Raw genomic sequence first — 21,171 nt, forward strand, 5'->3', positions numbered from 1 at the left:
TATATATATAACAAATATAAATATTTATTTTATTGAATTAAGTTTCCCAGCTTTTTTCCTTGCCATCTGAATTCACTGTGCCATGGAAGAATTTTGTCCTTCCACAACCTATTCCTTCGATGCACTTTCCTTCCTGCTCTTTGTTCTCCATGGGAACTTGAGCTCACTTTAAACTGCTATCAATATTTTAAACTTGGCTGCTCCATTTTTTGTAACCACTGCTGATCAGGTTATCTTGTACTTATGTCATAAGCTCCCACATTTGGAAAAATCTTTAAATACATTTAGATTTAAGTTTAACAGACTTGCAGCTAGCATCCTACGAGACAGTTAACCATCACTTGGCTATGCCCTATTTGCATTATTTGATATGTTAATAATACTATCTACCTCCACAACCAACCAGCAGAGGAAGATTCCAGGTTCTGTCTTTACTCTTGCATCTGCAATAATTGACCAAACTCTGGTAATGGCTACCCTTTCTACATTCACACAATTATCACTTGAGTTGGCCATAGATGAATGTTGCTCCCTGACAATATACAAAAATGAGGATCAGTTTTCTCATCTGAAGTGATAATATTCCTCCTCAGCACTAATGTATACCATTGAATTGATAGAAATTTCCTCTAACATAGATATTGGGAAGACCAAAGGCTTTTCCCTTTAACATTGCCAAATAAAGTGGGTTGAACCAGGCAATTTAGTAGCAGGTAATCTGGCAGTGTGAAAGGTCTCAACTGGGCAGGGCAGGTAAAAATCCAACCAGGCTCTGACTCTTGGTAGGGGGTTGTGTCAGCAGTTTAAAAGGGTCCAACTGGGTCCCTGACCTTCCTTGGAGGTAGTCAGGAACCCTTTTTAAATTGCAGCACTTGGGTAGCTGTCCTGGGACCCACTTGCAATTACTGGGGCAAAGGTGCTGGAAGCCCCTTTCAAATTGCAGGCAATTGACCTATTAAATCACCAACCTGGCAATTTAAGGGGGATCCTGCTCCTGCAAGATACATCGCACTTACCAGAAGTACTGCCAGGTCATGCACGCAAGCCCTAACATCACCGGAATAAGTGAGTTGTCCATTTTCATGTTCAAATCCCCTGTGGACGCAACCTAGGTAAGTTTAACTGGGTTCCCTGACTACCTCTGAGGTAGGTCATGGACCTGGTTGAATTCTGACAAGATTGACTAGGTCAGACCCTTTCTAACTGGGGTACTAACTGGAAAAATTACCCAGTTAACCCCATTTTACACAAGTTTGAAAGGGCCTAAAGAACCCATTAAATTTACCTAGGTCTCGTCCACAGCTAGTTGAAAACAAAAATGGCTGACCCACTTATTCCAGTGACATCAGCATGTGCATGCATCACTGGGCAACCAGCATCTGAACATCCAGCAGTACTTCCATTGAGTGCATGAAACATCATTGCAGGGACAGGATCCCCTTAAATTGTTGGATTGGTGATTTAATGGCTTTATTTCCCCCCCCCCCCCCCCCCCGCAATATTTAAAAGGTGCTTTCAGCACCAGTAATTACACTGGTCCCAGGAAGGCTACCCAGGTGCTGCAATTTGAAAGGGGCTAGAATGAAGGGGGAACTGGCTCTACCAAGCATCATCACTGGAGGTGAGGGCCCCCTTTAGATTCAAAATATCCTCATGAACCAGATAATTCATGGTCCAGTGTGAATGACTTACTGGGTACTTCAACCTGAGTTGTTCACCTTTTTGGAGGGTTGGCAGTGTGAAAGGGGGTAAATTCTTCATTTTGAATTTAACATCTTGGATCCAGTCTTGATCCTCAAATGTCTGAAAATAAACTAGCCAGTAATCAACCTGGGGTCCTTTTTAAACCAATGACTACATTAAGGCTTCCAATTTGTACCTCCACAACAGCACTCTCTTTTGTATCTGATTTATTCCAATTCATTGCTTGCCATTTGTGTGATCAATGACCACTTGCAAACATGAAGCAAGAGTTGATCAGAAGACCCAGACGTGCCTCGACATGCTGCTGGCTCACATCTAAGGCAGGTATGAGGGAGGAGACTAGGCCTCTTGGCCTTTATTAGGGAATCTTATGGGGAGGGGCTACAGTTACAGAAGGTGGGCCAGCCTGTCCAGTATAGTGAGGATGTACCTGGACATGACCACAGTACTGTATTCACCCCTCCTTTTTTGAACGACGTCTGGCTGGGTGATGCAGGGCAATGTCCATCAGCACGAGTCTCGTAGTTCATACAGTTCAAAGGTTCAGCCGCTGCAGCAGCTTTATTCTGCGCTGAGATCTTCGAAGTACTGCTGGCTGTATCGTTGGTTCCAGCAGAACGGTGACTTGTTTGCTCAGCTGGGTGTTGGAGTGTCTATCTACTGGGTCTGTAGGGGATGGGGAATTTGTAACAGTGGGTGGGGGACACTCAAGGGCAGTGTTGGAGGTGGGACCACTACTTCATCTGTCAGGGTGATTCCTGGGGCTGATTGGTTGCTGCCTATGGGTATTGGGTACACTTCCTATGCTGGGGCCCCTGCTCATGCCAGGTCCCAGGTGGGCACTATCATTCTGACCAGGTACCTTACCAGAGCATGCTGGGGGTTTGCTTGCAGGAGGTGCACTTCCTTGACCAGTGGGTCTGCCTTGTGCATTCTAACATGCTTATAGAGAAACACCAGCTCTGGGATCATCAGCCAGACCAGCCATGTGCTTCCTGACGCTGACCTCCAAGGAAAAGAGAACAATTTTTCATGTGGCGTTGCATTTGTTGCTGTGCAAAGTAGGGATCTGGTGGCATACAACACTTCTGGAAGAACCCCTTGCCACTGGGATACAGGCATCCATTTCGACTTGAGGGCCAAAAGAACTGCCTTCAATATTTTACCATGCTCCCTCTCCACCTGCCTGTTCCTGTGGGGGTTGTAGCTAGTGGTTCTGCTTGTAGTTATGCCCCTGGAAAGGAAGTATTGTTACAGGCCCAGAAGACCCAAAAGCCCAGCAGCAATAGAAGTTCACAAGACAAATGGTTACTTAAACAAAAGTTACTTTTAATTTTCTTTAAACATAAAAACTGTGACAGAGTATTGAGGTGTTTTGGGAAGGAATTGTTGGAGCAGGTGGCCCACAAACATTTTAAAGCATAGAATATTTGCAGGACTTTTGCAGAGTGCTTTTTGCAAAGAGAACAACAAAGTTGCAGCATACAGCTTGTCTGGGAGATCATGTGATTTTTGCAGACAGACAGAACAGTTTTGCTCTCAGAGAGGGAGGGTGTGAAACAGAGAGAAAGGAGACAAAAATCAGTTCCAGAAGGACAAAGCTGGCAAACATTTGGAAGACTACCTGGTCAAAGGAGAAGACTGGCTGTCTGAAAGGTAACCTGAAAGGAGGAGGATCATCTGGAGAGCCCTGAAGGGGGCAAGCTTCATAAGTAAGACTGATTAAACAGGAATCAGGTGTGGATATCCTGGAACAGAAAGGAATTTTTCTCTGAAGACCAACAAGAACCCTCCTGAGTAGTAACCATTTGCCTGTTAAGCACCAAAGACTGGTGAACTTTGTTAATGATAACTTCTGTGCACAGTACAAGAATTACCTGCAACCAGTGAGATTGGACTGTGATCCAAAGAACTTTTCTAATCTTAAATGCACATTACACACACCTGCACTTCGTATTAGAGGGGGGATTAAGTAGGTTAAGTAATAAGGTCAAGTTTAATTCTGTTTCCTTCTTCAAATATAATTAAAAACTACTTTTGTTTAAATACCCCCTTTGTGTTGAGGTGCATATCTATTGCTGCTGGATTTTGTGGTTCTCTGGACTCCATAACATTTTCCCTTCCCTTCTCCTTTCCAGTTCTCCTCCCTCCCTCCCCTGTCTATTCACCTAGCCATCCCTCCTCCCCTTGATCATTGCTGTTCCCTCCCTCCCTTCTCCTATCATCTCGAGCTTTTGCGAACAATCCTCCCTGTACTCTTTTGTTCAGATGCCTGCCAACATTTTTCCTTACCTTAATGAAGGGCTTTAGCCCAAAACATAGGTAACATATTTTTAACCTTTGATATATAAAGAACATTGCTTGACCTGCTGAGTTTCTCTGGCTTTGTGTTTTTACTCCATGGGGAGAGAAGCAGGGTTAACATTTCAAATCAAGGACCCTTCATCCAGCATTTTCTGCTTTAATTTTAGATTTCCAGCATTTATATTTTTAAATAGTAATTTACATTCATCTTGAACTTCCTTTTACCCTCCTATTTTGCTAAGCATCAAGCATTTTCTTAATTTTCTCACAACTTACATTTATGAATCCATGGGCAATCATGTTCAACAGTGGAAGACAGAGGAGCAGCCGATTGCACAATCAAGTTCAAGTTGAAGGCAAAAGCGTTGAAGAGGAGAGACTCAGTTCAACATCTGAAGAGCAATTGAGGTCAATGTGACCCAAACATCACTATAAAAGTGAGGGACTGTAGCAGAGCACTCATTATCAGAGTGGATTGAGTCAGATTGGTAAGGCTTTGGTTCAACAAATTTTGGCAAGAAGAGGCTAAAGTGGTGGTGCAGGAGATGAAGTAAGAAGAGGCCTATTCAAAGAACAAAAAGGATTCACCAGGTAGGCACAGGTAATGGCAGGTTTTGTATATCTTTTTTTCCTCCAGTTATAGTGGATATGGCAGCCAAAGCAGGGGAATGCTCCTCTTGCAGAATGTGGGTCATCAGGGAAGCCAGCAGTATTGTGGATGACTTCATCTGCGAGAATTGCATCCAGCTGCAGCTCCTGACAAACCAAGTTAAGGAATTGAAACTGGAGTTGCATGAACTCTGGATCATTCAGGAAGCAGAGGGGGTGTTAGGCAGGAGTCACAGGAATACTATCACACTTAGGAGGCAGGAAGAAGGTAGATGAGCGATAGTCAGGAGAGGGAAAGGGAACATGCAGGCAGTGCAGAGTGAATACTGTTAGGGTGGGGGGTGGGGGGGGGGGTAAGTGACCTACCAGGCACAAAGCCACGGTGATCAGCTCTCTGGCATGGAAATCTGGTCCTCTGGCTAAGAAGGGAAGGGAGGAGAAGAAGCAAGCTGTAGTGATAGGAGATTCAATAGTTAGGGGGACAGATAAGAGGTTCTGTGGAAGAGATTGTGTATCCTGGATGGTATGTTGCCTCCCTGGTGTCAGGGTCTGAGATGTGTCAGATTGAGTTCAAGGCATTCTCAGGAGGGAGAGTGAGCAGCCAGATGTCATGATCCATGATGAGAGTAGGAAAGGTGAGGAGGTAATGCAAAGAGAGTTCAGGAAGTTGGGCACTAGGTTAAAGGATAGGACCTCCTGGGTTGTGATCTCAGGATTGCTACCTGTGCCATGAACTAGTGAGGTTAGAAATAGGAGGATAATGCAACTTAACATGAGGCTAAAGACATGATGCAGGAGGGAGGGCTACAGATTTCTGGATCATTGGTCCCTCTTCCAGAGGAGGTGAGACCAGTTCTGACTGGATAGTTTGCATCTAAACTGGACTAATACCTTTGTGGGAAAACTTGCTGGAGCTGCTTCGGGGGTGGGGGGGGGTGGTGGTGGTGTGTGGTTTAAACTAGATTTGCCGGGGTGGGGGGGGGGGGGGTACAAGCCAGAGTGCCAGAGCAGCAGATGGAGAGATGCAGGAAGGAAAAGATTATTGTGAAAATTGCATGCACCATTAGAAGTCAACAGACTATATGTGTTGGAAATGTTCTCAGGTGCACCTATTTCAAAGCAACGAGTATTGTAGGAAAGGCAGATGAGCCTAGAGCATGGATTAGCACATTGTGGCCATTAGTCAAACTTGGCTGTAGGAGGCTTTAGGACTGGCAGTTCAATGTTCCAGGCTTCCATTGCTTCAGATGTGATAGAAAGAGGGAGGGGGGGGGGGGTGGCTGGGGGTGGGGGATGAAGTCGGGAGGAGTGGCATTGCTTGTCAGGGAAAATATCACAGCTGTGCTCAGGCAGGAAAGACCAGAATCTATTGAGCATATATAGGTGGAGCTGAGGAACACTCAATGAGTTAGAACATAGAACAATAAGGTACAATACATGCCCTTCAGCCCTCGATGTTGTGCTGACCTATATATTCCTTCCTAAAAAAAAAGTACTAACTCCTCCCTATCCCGTAACCCTCTATTTTTCTTTCATCCATATGTCTAAGAGTGTTTTAAAAGGCCTCAATATACAGCCTCCACCACCATCCCCAGCAAGGCATTCCAGGCACCCACAACTCTTCATGTAAAAAAAAAACTTGCCCCTGATGTCTCCCCTAAATTTCCCTCACTTAACTTTGTATATATGTCCTCTAGTGTTTGCTCATCCTGCTCTGGGAAACAGGTGCTGGCTGCCCACTCTTTCTATGCTTCTCCTAATCCTGTAGACTTCTATCAAGTCTCCTCTTACTCTTCTATGCTCCAAAGAAAAAAGTCACACCGCTGTTAACCTTGCCTCAAGACTTGTTTGCCAATCCAGGCAGCATCCTGGTAAATCTCCTCTGCACCCTCTCCATAGCTTCCACATCCTTCCTATAATGAGGTGACCAGAATTGAACACAATACTCCAAGTGTGGCCTTACCAGAGATTTGTAGATTTGCAACATGACCTCTCTAATCCTGAACTCATTCCCCCTATTAATGAAGCCCAGCATCCTATAGGCTTTTTAACTATCCAATCAACCTGTGTGGTGACCTTGAGGAATGTATGGATTTGAACTCCAAGGCCACTCTGTTTGGTGATAAGGGATAAGGTAAGAATTTAATGTTTGTGGGAAAGGAGACAGGGAAAAGAGAGAGAGAGAGAGTGCTGGGGGAAAGCAACAGGGGAAGAAGTGAGGGGGGTGGGAGTGGGGTTTTAATGAAAGCAAGGGAAGTCAATATTAATGGTACATGGTTGGAGGGTGCCCATTCGGATGATGAGGTGTTGTTCCCCCAATTTGTAGATGGCCTCAGTCTGGCAGTGCATGAGACCATGGACAGAGATGTCAACAAGGGAATAGGATGGAGAATTGAAATGAGTGGCCACTGGGAGATATACACTATTGCAGCGGACAGAGCTGAGGTGCTCAACAAGGCAATCTCCCAGTCTGCTTCCAGTTTCTCTGATGTAGAGACCACCAAAACAGGAGCACTGGATTCTTGGTGTAAACTCAAAGGAACCCTGAAGGTGGCAGCAGAGGTAAAGAATGTAAACGAGATGGTTGCTTTTATAACATTGGTTTGACCACAACTGGAACATTAAATGCTGGTCTGTATGCCACAGTACAGGAAATAGAGGGAGGGGGCATAAAGGTGAACCATGAAGTTACCTGACATGATGGATGCTATGAGGAGAGAGTAGGTTAGATTTGCTTTCATTAAAGCAGACAAACTATTTTTTGACAAGCAGACAAACTATTTTTTTTTACATTTAGACATGCAGCATGGTAACAGGCATTTTGGGCTCACGAGTCCATGCGGCCCAATTATACCCCATTAACCTAGACCTCCAGTATGTTTTGAATGGTTGGAGGAAACCGGAGCCCCAGAGAAAACCCACGCAGACATGAGGAGAACGTATGAACTCCTTACAGACAGCGCAGGATTCGAATCCAAGCCTGGTCTTAATCACTGGAGCTATAAAGGCATTGTGCTAACCGCTACCTGAGGGGACTCTGATAAAAGTATATAAAATTATGAAAGGTATGGATAATAATACATTTTTCCCATGGCTGGCATCCTAGACCAAAGGATATGCATGTTTAAAACAAGAAATGAGAGGTTGAGGCGACTAGAGGTGTTTGAAATCTGGAAGTCAATGTCTGAGTAGATGGTAAAAGAAGATAATCTCACTACATTGTTTTGCACTACCTGCAAATATGAACATTTATCTAGCTTTTTATATTTATGTCATATTATCGACCGCCCAATAGTGAATGAGAATTGATGGAGCAAATCTGTAGAGAGATAGCAGACAGCTGCAGGAAACATAAAGTTGTCACAGTAGAGATTTTAACTTTCCATATATTGACTGGGACTCCCATACTGTAAAACAGGTGGATGGCTTGGAGTTTGTCAAATGTGTTCAGGAAAGTTTTAGAGGTACCAACTAGAGAGAATGTAATACTGGATCCCCTAAATCGAGAATGAGACAGAACAGGTGACAGAAGTGTATGTAGGAGAACATTTTGGGTCCAGTGATCATAATGCTATTACATTGAAGTTAAATATGGAGAAGGATAGATTTGGGCCTTGGGTTGAGATTCTAAATTGGAGAAAGGCTAATTTTGAGGAAATGAAAAAGGATCTAGAATGCATGAATTGGGAGAAGTTGTTTTCAGGCAGGAATGTGCGAGATAAGGGAAGGATCTTCAAAGGTGAAATTTTGAGAGCATAGTGTTTGTATTTTCCTGTCAGGATTAAAGGCAAAGTTAGCAGGCATAGGGTACCTTAGTTTTCGAGAGATATTGAGAATCTGGTTCAGATGAAGAGAGAGGTGCATAGCAGGTATAGGCAACGCGGAAGAAATAAGGTACTTAAAGTGCATAAAATGCAAGAATAACCAAAATCAAGAGATTGCTTTGGAAGACAATGTGATGGAAATTCCTAAGGGTTCTACAGGTATATTAAGAGCAAAGGGATAGGAAAAGAAAAAAATGGTCCCTTTGCAGATCAGAGTGGTCAGCCAAAAGATATGGGGGAGATCTTAATTTTTTTTCATCAGTATTCACTCGAGAAACTGGCACAGAGTTGTGTGAAGTAAGGAAAACAAGCAGTGAGATCATGGAACCTATACAGATCAAAGAGGAGAAGGTGCTTGCTGTCTTAAAGCAATTAAGGGTGGATAAATTCCTAGGGCCTGACAAGATATTCCTTCAGACCTTGAGGAGGCTAGTGTAGAAATTTCATGGGCACTGGCAGAAATATTTAAAATGTCCTTAGCCATGGGTGTGGTGTCAGAAGATTGGAGGGTAGCACACATTGTTCCGTTGTTTAAAAATGGCTCCAAAAATAACCAGGGAAAATTACAGACAGGTGAGCCTGATATCAGTGGGAGATAAATTATTGGATGGTGTACTAAGAGATCAGATATAGAATTATTTGGATAGCCAGGGATAGTCAGCAAGCCTTTATGCATAATAGGTTGTATTTAACCAATCTTGCAGAGTTTTTCGGGGAGATTGTCAGGAAAGTTGACGAAGAAAAGGCTGGTGGATGTTGACTACATAGACTTTAGTAAGGCCTTTGACAAGGTTCCACGTGGGAGGTTAGTTAGGAGGTTCAGGTGCCAGGCATTCATGGTGAAGTAGTGAACTGGATTCGATAATGGCTGGACAGGAGAAGCCAGAGAGTAATGGTGGATGATTGCTTCGCAGACTGGAGGCCTATGGTATGCCACAGGGATCAGTGTTGTAATCATTGTTGTTTGTATCTATATCAATGATAATGTGGTAAATTGGATCAGCAAATTTGCAGATGACACTAAGATTGTAGTCGTTGTGGACACTGAAGAAACTTTTCAAAGCTTCCAGGAGGATCTGGACCAGCTGGTAAAATGTGATGAAAAATGGCAGATGGAATTTAATGTAGACAAGTGTAAGGTGTTGCAATTTGGAAGGACAAACAAAAAAGGGACATACACGGTAAATGGTAGGGCACTGAGGAGTGTGGTAGAACAGAGGGTTCTGGGAATAGAGACATAATTCCCTGAAAGTAGTGTCACAGGTGGATAGGATTGTAAAGGAATTTTTGGCATATTGGCCTTCATAAATTATCAGCATTATTTCATGACGAATAAATTATAAATCTTAACCAAAATAAACATGGACTTCTTTGAGACAATATATTAAAAAAATTAACTTAAACTAGACAATTGATCTAATTAAGAATTCAATAATATTTTTCTTTTGTTCAGAAGGCATATGATCCCAATTTTCACTTCATATGAGGATCCAAGAGAACATGGGAAAGTTTAAATCAGTTGCTCAGTGCTCTTTTTAGCAAACCTGCCACAATTATCAAGCCACTTAAAAGGAATAAGTATTCCAATCAAAATAGAAAAGGATAACAGATTGAAATCATTACATTATTTTTATTTTCAGGAAAATCATTTGGTTTGTAGATGCCATCATTCAAATAATCATTATAAATGATTAAGATTAGTGGTTCTGAAAAGGAGATAGATTGCAGAAGACAAAATACTGAGGGATTTGGTTATTCTCAGGTAGGAATTACAAAAAGTGAATAGGCAGACATAGTTAGAAAGATAAATGGCACATTGGGTTTTAATTGCAAGGAGGATGAAGTTCAGTAACAGATTGGAGTACAGCTACACCACACCTAGAGTACTGTGAATAGGTTTAGTACCCTTAGGGTTCCTGACAAGTTGAACATACCATGTCTGTAGTGGAGCATTTTACAGTAATATATTTATCATTTACTCCTTGCCAATGTCAAGATCAAGATTCAATTTATTGGCAGGCAGATTCACCACTGGCAGGAATAGCCTAAGCGCCTCTAACAGTCACACTTTCAGTCAGAGGGAAGCAAAAGAAAGTTCTCCCCCCCCCCTCCCCCCACTGCTATCACTGGGTGTCAGTAGATTCTAATCCAGTGCTTCTGCAGGCCACACAGAGTCCAGACCAAACCATTGGCAACATGAGCTCCAGATCTGAACCTCCAACACAGTCAGGAACCCTTCAGCACCCTTGGCACCTCCTCACATCTCCATTCTGATACCTAGTACCACTCCAGCCAGTTCAACCCAGTCTCCCCACAGCAGTCTCCAGCAGCCCACAGCTTCCTCGCCTCTAGTCGCCAGCAGACTTCCACATGCACTGGTCCCTCAGCTGCAGAGCCCCCTCACTGTGGTCACCATCCCTGCGAGACGTCTCCTCCACTTGTGGGTATCTTTGTGTGCATAATCAAGTAACAAAGACATCAGGTACTGTACACATGTTTGGCTGGCCAGCATAATCTATAACCAAGTATTAGGATGGGGCACAATCCCTCTATTCCCATTGTTGTTTCTCAGTGGCAGAAGGATTGTTCTGGTTACATGTCTGGCAAAATCTAGTCTGTTGATTAACTATAGTTTGTTTATTTCACATCCCCCCACCCCCCACTGCTTGCTGGGACTTTCCAGTCAGGATTCCCTGTCATTTACAGACTGAATGAAGTGAAAAATGCAGATACAGAAAAAAAATGAAAGGGTCTGTGCAGAACTTTAGGAGTATAGGAAAAGTTCAGTTCTTCACTATCACATCCTACCTCTTTCAGCTAATTATTCAATAACTCGACTGCATCTCAGCTGCATTTTAACAATATCCCTCAAATCATTCTCATTTGTGTCTAGGAATCAAGAAAGTATAAATGTTTAGTTTTTAGACTTTTAATTTTCTCATTGTCCCATCTTTCCAGAAACTTACTGTTTGCCTTTTTTACTCGGGTATCTTGTCTCTGTTGTTGAGTTGCTGCATTTCAACGGTTGGAAATATTCAGGCCTTCCTTGTTAATTTTCGGTTTTACTATTTATTGATTGCATTACCTTTGTTGGTTTGCAGGAACACTATGTTAACTTATGATTGAGATTAAGGCATTCTCCGCTTAAGGAAAATTGATGTGTTTAACTAAAACAAGGATGGTGTAAAAGTGAATATTCTGAGTTAAAGCAAAATTAGTGGTGAAAATCTACACTGCAGTAAGCATTTTGAAACACTGTTTTCTTAACACATACAAGTATGGCTCAATCCAAACCCATTTTGACCTAGACTGTCCTCATTTGAGGCAGTCTGGGTCGAAACGAGTAAATAGAGAACTAATTTTCCTCCTGGAAAGTCCTTAAAAATATCAAAGCTATAGCATGCAGTTAGGCTTGAAATATCAAAAATAACTTTATTGTTAGGCCTGAAGAGGAGTTTTGGGTGACATCATGATAAAATATGTCTTACTTGTGTTGATAAGCTGAATGTTTATAACTATTGAATCTATTCCCATATTCTAACCAACTCAACGGGAGGTATCCCCACAAGACCGAACCCCTGCCCCATACAGAAAATGATAGAAGGGATTTTTGAGACAGAACAGATGATAGACAAGTGAAAGTAAGGATATAATCATGTGGAGGACAGCAGGATATAACATTACATCTTTTATTAAATGGTACCTAGTTATATAGCCATACCAGAGCTGGGAGAAAGTTAATGTAAAACTTTAACTGTATACAATGACATATCCACAGATGACTACTGATTGGATGAGGTCCTGTTAATTGGGATATGTGGTTCCTTTTATACATGCACAGATTGGCCAGAGGTTACCAGGTTCCAGAATAACGAGAGGCATCTCTAAGATGGAGCAGGTCTTTATGATTCTATTCCCCTTCGACAGTATGAGAAAGGCAATCAAAGAGCTGATTCGCCAACTCAGCATTGGGCTATTGGCTAATGAAATGGCTAAGGGTCACCAATTTAGCTAAGAAGGTGGTGTCTCAACTGTCAGTGTATTGTGACAATCCAGAACTGAATAGACCCTGACTTTATTAGGGCTGGTTGTGGGGAGAACTGTAAAATTATAGCTCAAGGCTGCTGGACAAATAGCTCTGACAACATAACTAAATGGGTAAAGAAAGAAACAGGACTTGCAAGAAATTGGTGCAAAATGTCTGACTGTTTCACCTATCACTTTGCACAATGTTTTGGCACTGGATGAAAAACATTTATGATGCTCCTAGCTACTCTTGTAGATTTACTGTTTTTATGTTGTCCAAGTATTCTCCACAGTCCTTTTAGTGGTTATCATTGAATGATAAAAAGGAGGGAATGCAAAAAATTATTTTTGAGTCATCCAGAAGCAACAAATATTAAGAAAAACTAGGGGCTCCCAGTCTACCAAATTAACATGTAAACTAACAATTCAAAGCCACTTCCTAACTGCACATTGTTACAGGCTGACAGAAGCATGATCAGCTTAAGTGATCTGACAGAACCTATTCCGATTTGATAATGGCTGACCAATATCTGTCAAAATTACTACAGAAGGCACAGACTTTGCATCTCAGTATCAAGCTGTCTCCTTCTTTGAACTTGAGCAAAAGTTCCTTTTTCTTTGTGAATCTTAAGAACTCAATTAATTCAGAGTCTTCTGATTTAAATGCATATGCATCAAAGATGTTAGTGTATTTGAGACAAGACCTCCTAGACAGAATTTCATCTATTTGTAAGATATGAAGTTTCAATAATATTGACTGTACATGTGAAGTGAAGATTGACATCAATCATTTACATTTCTTAAGACACAATGTTTGTTGATAGCAAGGAACTGTCATATTATTTCTCAAATAATTCAAAGGGATATGCTTATCTATTTGTAAGAAATGTCAAAAATAATATAAATACTGTGCTATTTCACTGTGATCTTTGAATGAGATTCGATATTAACATGGTCTACCTGACATCAATATTACTCATTCCCACTAGTGTGACTTAATGAATGTGTTTTGTGTTTATTTTTCTATTTTGACAGCGCAGACTATTACGCTTCCACATAAGGTTTGTTGAGAATATAAGGTGACATCAAACAAAGCTTCGTCTCCCCCTGAAGAACAGCTGCAGCTGGGTTGAGGAAGATCCCATCTAGGGTGCACCCACACAAAGTAGCATGTCCACAAAATATACCTGGTTGTGTGCTGAAGGACTGTGTTGCCTAGCTGACAGAGGACATAACTGATATCTACAACATCTCACTGCAGAAGTCCAAGGTAGACACCATCAATCCAGTGTCCAGGAAAGCGATGGTAACCGTACTAAATGACTATTGCCCAGTGGCACTGATGTTGATAACCATAAAGTGCTTTGAGAGGCTGGTAATAGAGTACATCAAAGCTAATCGTCCAGCAAAATTTTATCCATTCCAGTTTGTCTTCAGTCAAAATTGGTTCACAGATGGTGATGGCCTCGACCCTCCACTCCATCTTGATCTACCTAAAAAACGATGCCTCATATGCCAGGCTGTTCATTGATTTCAGCTTGGTACTCAACACAATCATACCTCAGAGGCAGATGTATAAACTGTCATTGCTTGGACTCAACATACCTCTCTGACGCTGATTATTATGTACAGTATATTGTAGGTTTTTGTGGGTGTACCATGGTCTTGTACACCCACATGAGAGATGCTGTTTCATAGAATTGATATGTACAATCAGATGATAATAAACTTGAATTTAAGAAAGGATCCATTAGCATTATTAGTCCAAGAACCAACACAAATCAACAAGCAGAGATAATAGGACTCGGGTTGCCAGCAGCAGAATTTTGAATACACCCAGGTTCATAAGGGTGAGAAAATTGCAAAGTTAGCAATGAAATTGCCAAGTTATAATTGACACTTTCAGCAAGAAAAGAACTTAGTAACATTTTAGATTATGGTAGTCAGTCTTGGTAATGGAAAGAAGCACAAGAATTTATCCCATAAATATGTATGGTCTGTTTCAGTCTTTGACAGTTACTAGAGAAAGATCATCTGAAATGGAGTTTGTGGTGGGGACTGAAAACAATGCTTATCAACAATAATTTGGGAGAAAATTTCTGCTCCTCCAATACAAGGCATCGAGACACACTAAAGACCATTGACAAGTTGAGATTAACATTGCTGTGAATGAGATGAACATCTTCAGGAGACACATGGTAAATGATAAGCTGTTTTCAAATAACATTGCTATTATGCATTTAATAAATTGGAAGGACAAGAATAGATTACTGAGGGACCTTAGTCAATAGAGTGAGATGAAGAGTCTGGTTGTGACTGAAAAGAAAAAATGAATTCAAGAGGAAGTCACTGGAGCAAGATGGTGCATAAAAATGGCTCCTCAAAGACCTCAACCGCTGAAGGCCTCCTTATTGTATCGAAGGTTTGGGCTTGGATTGCTAACGTTTGAACGAGAATCTGTTCATCTGGAGGTGAATGAAAAGACACTCAGTGCCTCTGACTACTCTATTTTTTCTCTTCCTCTTATTGTTTGGGGTGCCAGGCAATCTCATGGTGATCCTGTTTGCCTTATGTCCAACAGAAGTTGAAGTATATCATGTACATTATATTTTCAATGCATTATTATGTTACAATAAAAAGAACCTTAAACCTTGAAATTCAAGGAGAGTCCAAAATGCTTTACAGTCATTAGTTATTATGCATTCCACAACCAGCATATTCTTTTATCGAGATCATCACCTTCCAATCACTCCAATGCACTCATTGATCAGATAACCTTGTTTACGGCTTAGAGCAAAACCACAAAGTATCTCCATGGTCACCCCGTTGTGCTCTTCCTCTCCTCCCTGCAGTTTAGTGAGCTCCGCCTCCCTCTCATTTCTGACAAAGGGTCTTCGACCTGAAACCTTAATTCAGCTTCTTTTCCCACAGTTGCAGATTTGGAGTATTTCAGCATTAAAAGTAAATTAGATATCCAAATATGCGGATTTTGACGTTCACGGACTCCAGGGCTCTCCGGGTCGACGAGTGAGCGCGCATGCGCGCAGTTCTGCCACCCGTTCTCAACAGCGCAGAATGTGGAGATCCAGTTCAAGAGACGGGGAGCTCTGTTTTTATTTATAACGACGATTAAAACTTCCTCAGTGTGTAGTAACTAGGTTCATAGAACCTAACAATATAAAACCCGATGTGAATATGAGAGAGTAAATATAAAAACAATTAAAATGCGGGAATATTTTCAAAGAGCGGACAACTGGGTGTGATGCTGATAACTTGGATAGTGCGGTTAAAATAGTCCCCAAAACGAGGGCTTTTGAAGTAGATTACCTGTTTTCTCCTGAAACACACTGGCTGACTTGAAAACTTTCTACAGATAGATTCTAGGGAATCATTGATCGAAATGTCTTTATCATCGCAGCTTCTTTACGCATTGAATCCCTCTCCCAAACCAAGCGTGGTTGCCTAGTTACCCGGACGCCGACCTTGCTGCACTGCGGCTCCGGGCCGCAGGACCGGCGCAGTGAGGGGGGGGGGGGAAGCTAAATAGTGCGACACGTCAAGCCGTCTTCGCCGCCAATCGCCCGCCTGCCCACGAGACCCGCCCACATCTCGCGCACCGATTGGAACAAAGTCAGCTCCGGCTGGGCCTGTCCCCTTCGTTGCTCGGGTGAATCGTGCCGTTGATTGGCTGCGTGGGGTGTCAGGCAAGGAGGGGAAGGTTGTCGGATCGGATGGTCGTTTTTCTGCTTGGTGCGGGCATCATGGGGTAATGGCTGGAAGTGGATAGCAATAGTAGAAAGATACGCCTCTTTTTAAACACTATTAAAGAAACAGCAATGCTTCTTTAGAGGTATGAGGCGTGGTGACAGTCCAACGTATTTACTGCAGTACGAGCAAAAAAAAAACCCGGAGAGATCCTGTGACTGGATTCACTTCAGCCACTACTTAAGTTGCTATCGTTCAGGTGAAGGACAAGATGTCGTTTGGTCAAATTCTGGCTGTATTGAATAAGTAGTTTTGAAGGAATTGGGATGTACCGTTCAAACTTCAATTCTACGTTATCATTCTTCTGCCGCCGTCTATTGAGTCTCAATGGAAACAGCGCTCCAGACTTGCAGTTTAAAGCTTAATTGAGATTGTGAGCCCCTCTGAGATTGCTGTCCTTCAGTCTGCCGGCCATAGCTCGGGTTAGTGTAAATATGACAATGTTTTACTATTTTTGTGGCCCATATGTACGAGAATGTCCATAGGCACGTAATTGCTCTTGTATTTTAAGATCTCCCTGTAGCATATTGTTAAAAGTTCGAGTTGAAAGAGGGGTCATAATGCGCACGTAATCCTCGAATAGGCGTTTCCGAGAACAGGAAATTCGACTGAACGCAGAGAAGAGAGGTGTGGAGATTTTGCAAGGAGATTATACAGTTTGGGGTCTTGGAAGATGAGAGCCCAACTTTCAATGAGAGAGAGATCAAAAGTCTAACATCGAGAGCACACATTTATTTCAGGGGTGAAGTCCAATGATGTAATCCAGTAAAATAATATGCTGTAAATTAAAAGTTGGCACACTAAATATTTAAACAAAACTTGGGGTATAACAACTTTACACATTTTTATTGATAGTTTTGAAGGTATAAATTAACGTTTGCTTTATAAAAGCTAAATCTATAGTCAAACCAGACCATTTGTAAGATTAAAAATTTATTCAGGGAAGAACGCAAAAGCCATACGGAATTTAGAGTCGCTGCCAAGGAGCGGAAAGTCTTGATAGGGAACCATATTTGTGCAATTTGTTGCTGTACTAATTCTTTAAGACTCTAACGCACAAAAGTGCTGGAGAAACTCAGAAGGTCATGATGGGAAACAAAGATAGATAACGAACATTTTGGGTCTGAGCAAAAAGACAGGGAGGCATCTGCATGAAAAGGTAGGGGGAGGAGGGAAGAAGGGGTACGGGAGCAGCACAGTGATGGTAGTTAAAAATGCTGGAGAAACTCAGCAAGTCATGCAACATCCCTTCATCCATGCAGGTGTCTGAATAAAAAGGTGGGGGGGAGGAAGAAGAAGGGACAGGGAGATGAGCACTGGCAACAGGTCATAGGTGGAAATGGGTGGGAGGACAGAAGAGAAAAGAGCTGAGAAGTGATAGAGGGCGGTGTTGGCTCTCTGAATGGAGAAGGAAGGGGTGGGGTGCTGGAGGAAAGGAGGCAGAATGATGGGGTGGTGCCTAATGGAAAGCAGAGAATCTTATGTTCATGCCATCTGGTTGGAGAGTGCCAGGAAAGAATGTCAGGTGTTATTCCTCTAATTTGCAGGTAGTCTTGGTTTGACTGTGCATGAGGATGTGGTGAAATGGTTGGCCACTGGGAGGTCCCTGTTATGGCTGCAGACAGAGTGAGAGTGAAGGTGCTCCACAAAGCAGATGGCGTGTTTGCATCTAGTCTCTCTGATGTAGGGGAGTTCACAACAGGAGCACTGGACACAGTGGATTACCCCTGCAGATTCACAAGTGAAGTGTTGCTTCACCTGGAAGTTTGGGGCCCAGAGATGGTGGTGAGGGTGGAGGTGTGGGTGCATGTACCAAAGGGGTCCTATTCCTCTGTTTCCTTTCCTCTTGCTACTCACCCAATTTCTCTTTATTCAGGGAGTTACCCCTCCCTCTATCACTTCTCAACTTTTCTTCTCTTCCACCCTCCCACCCATATCCACCTATGACCTGTTGCCAGTGCTCATCTCCCTGCCCCTTCTTCTTCCTCCCCCCACCTTTTTATTCAGACACCTGCATGGATGAAGGGATGTTGCATGACTTGCTGAGTTTCTCCAGCATTTTTAACTACAATCACTGTATCTGCAGACTTTTTGTTTAACTTAAAAAAAAAATATATGGGTGAGATACAAACCAGAGGACATGGATTAAGAGTGAAAGGAGAAAAGTTTAGGGGGAACATGAGTGAGTACTTCTTCACACAGAGAGTGGTGGGATGTGGAATGAGCTGCTAACTGAAGTGAATGCAGGCTCAATTTTAACATGCAAAAACAATTTGGACAAGTACATGGACGGGAGGGGTATGGAGGGAGGGCTATAGACTGGGTGCAGGTCAGTGGGATGGCAGAATAATAGTTTGGCACAGATTGTCTTTTGTGATTTTCTTTGTTTCTAATCTAGTACCATAATTTATTATAAATCTGCAAATTGGTTCTAATCCGAAACAAATCCAATGACATTTTTAAAGTTTCTTACTATTTTGGACTTAGTGCATCACCACCCAAAGAAGAATTTTTAATTTTCATTTCATCCCTTTCTAAAGCTACATTTTTTGACTTATTAAAATCTTTTGACTTTTATTTATTGACTCTGCCAATGGAAAATGTTTTTCTGTACTCTCTCATTCAAAATCTAGCTGGGTGTCCTCTTAATCTTTTTTGTTCCAATGTTATTTACAGAAGCAGGAATCAATGAACATTCCTGTTAAACTTTTCCTATACTTTTTTCAATGTCTTAATGTTTTTTTTTAAACCCAAAATGGTCTGACTGGTGATATGCAATCAAAGGAGCAGGAATACACCAATGAGTTTCTTTGACCATATCTCACTAATCAGAGGTAGAACTGACTTACCTATGGCTAGCCTTTTCTTCCACATTTCTTGATTACTTCTGGTCGGCAAAAAAAAACCATATCAATCTCAAATTTGAAGTTAAAATTAATGATCTGTCCTTTTTCTTTGGAAGAGATTAAAACCATTAGCAGCTTCTAGATATAAACTTGTCAGTCATCTTTATTCTTTGAAGGTGCCACTATTTTTTAGGTAATTGGCCTCGAATCTTAGCCAATTTAGCAGAAATAGTTTTTTTCTCTTTTTCTTTTGGAAACCTCAATGAAACTCCCCATTAAGCATTTACATTTCAAGGTATGTAACCCTGATTGGTATAGTCTTTGCTTATATTTTAACTCTTGAGGTTCATGTATAATTTTGATCATTTGTGTCCCACTCACCTCCTTGCAAATATATTGTTAGGTTTTAGCATTGTTATTTTCTATGCAACATCCCTTCAAATATTTTGTATGCATTTTTTACTTCCAATAAACTGTATCATCTTCAAGAATCTGACTTTGTTCTCCTACCCCCTCTGCTCCTGCACTTCCTCTCCCTCAAAATAATATTTTGATTATGTTGAATTTGCCATGTTCTCCCATCAGCAGTGGATCTGCTCAATTAATTTGTCTGGTCACATAAGTTTCTTGCAAATCCTAGTTGCTATTTATGATACTAACAAGATTTGCTGCATATGCAAACTTTAGAATTGTCTTTCCAGTATCAAAGTCCAGATAATTAATATGGATCTATAAAAACAATGATGGTAATATCAATTCTGGGGTATTGCAGATGTTTACAATAAGAAAAATAAAATTCTTGGGTCCTATTGATTGCCCAATTAATAGCTTCAAGTTACAATCTCTTTAATGCAATACACTTCTGTTTTTTTCTTTTGATCTACTTGTATGGTAGTTTATTAAATGTATTTTGAAACAACTTCTATGTGTGGGGTATTTCCACTGGAAATTAAAAATAATATAAAATTATGTTTGTGTAAATAGAATAGGGAGCAACTATTTAATTTTGGAGTTATTCAAGAGAGTGAACAGGAAACATTTTAAGTTGTTTTGAGAATGAAATGCTTTCCAGATGGATTGTTAAGTATGGGGAAAGGTGGATAGATATTGAAATGGAAAAATGCACAAGGCATTAAGATGAGAATGCTGGTGGATTAATTATGAATTCTTTGTAAAAACTGCTGGTAGCATCATAGCTTGCACCAAGATTTTCATGCATCAACTCCTGGATGTGTTCTGCATTTCAGGATGCCATATTCTACAATTTGCATCCTTGTTTTCAGATCCTTCTCTGGTTTATTACCCTCTTTCCTTGTAATCACCACTTTTGAAATACCTACATTCCTCCAATTTATACCAAACACAATGAGTTGATAAAGTAAAAGTAAAACAATGAGTTGATAATTTCTGATGTAAAGATGTTAAAATATTTAGACACTATTTAAATTATTATTCTGGAGACACAGATTTAATACAATTGAAAAGTTATCACCCAAAACTGGATTTTAAACTCTGAATTGCAGTTTAAAATTCTAGTGCATATTCATCATTTTTGTCCGGACTGCCATCCAAATCTTGCAAGAGTGCAGTATGGTCAGAGAGGTTACCAATCTTATATTTGCTTTATAACTGATCATGAGTGCATTGTGTATTGGCAGCAGAGTTGATCTGCTGTTGTTTGCCAGCAATGTCAATATGTCAATGTCATAGTTGGATTTTATCATGAATGAGTAAATGAATTAAAAGTACTCAATCAAGGAATGCACTAAAAAACACAAGTATAAAAACAAAATAAAATAATGTTGCATAACAATGGAAAGTATATTTGTGTTGCACTGTGGTGAGATTCAATCATGACTTTTTTTTTAGAAGTTTAGCCAATATCAAATTAATTAGAAAGGAACTTGTTATCTCCTTGTATACTTGTTTATGCAGAGGGAAGCTCATCTTCGGAAGGAGATGTTCTATTTGTTGATAGGAATTTTACTATTTTGAGCAACTTTGTTTAATTTCTTCTCCAAATGATATTGTTAAAGATGCTTGGATCTAGAAATTTTGTTTTATCTGTTCATATAACGGTTGTGTCACTGGAA

The 21,171-nt window shown here is 41.2% G+C and overlaps 2 protein-coding genes across 16 annotated transcripts in view; one reads left to right on the forward strand and one right to left on the reverse strand.

Annotated features, from left to right (window-relative positions):
• Window positions 1-15,965, reverse strand: part of pus10 (pseudouridine synthase 10) — a 103,133-nt gene extending 87,168 nt beyond the window's left edge. For 4 of the 5 annotated variants that reach the window (XM_069931531.1, XM_069931536.1, XM_069931534.1 and 1 more), the window contains exon 1: window positions 15,795-15,964. The gene's annotated coding sequence lies outside the window, so the exon portion shown is untranslated. Of the gene's footprint in view, window positions 1-15,794 lie in introns of all 5 variants that reach the window. The other variant, XM_069931533.1, reaches the window with a different exon arrangement.
• Window positions 15,966-16,044: 79 nt separating this feature from the next.
• sanbr (SANT and BTB domain regulator of CSR) overlaps window positions 16,045-21,171 on the forward strand; it is a 148,699-nt gene continuing 143,572 nt past the window's right edge. For 3 of the 11 annotated variants that reach the window (XM_069931521.1, XM_069931522.1, XM_069931526.1), the window contains exon 1: window positions 16,343-16,654. Coding sequence is in view for 4 of the 11 variants with exons in the window: in XM_069931525.1 (XP_069787626.1) it covers window positions 16,320-16,431 (112 nt within the window). In the remaining 7 variants the exon portion in view is untranslated. Of the gene's footprint in view, window positions 16,655-21,171 lie in introns of all 11 variants that reach the window. The other 8 variants (XM_069931524.1, XM_069931523.1, XM_069931518.1 and 5 more) reach the window with 6 other exon arrangements.

The sequence above is a fragment of the Narcine bancroftii genome, chromosome 4 (assembly GCF_036971445.1).
Source record: "Narcine bancroftii isolate sNarBan1 chromosome 4, sNarBan1.hap1, whole genome shotgun sequence".
NCBI lineage: Eukaryota > Metazoa > Chordata > Chondrichthyes > Torpediniformes > Narcinidae > Narcine > Narcine bancroftii.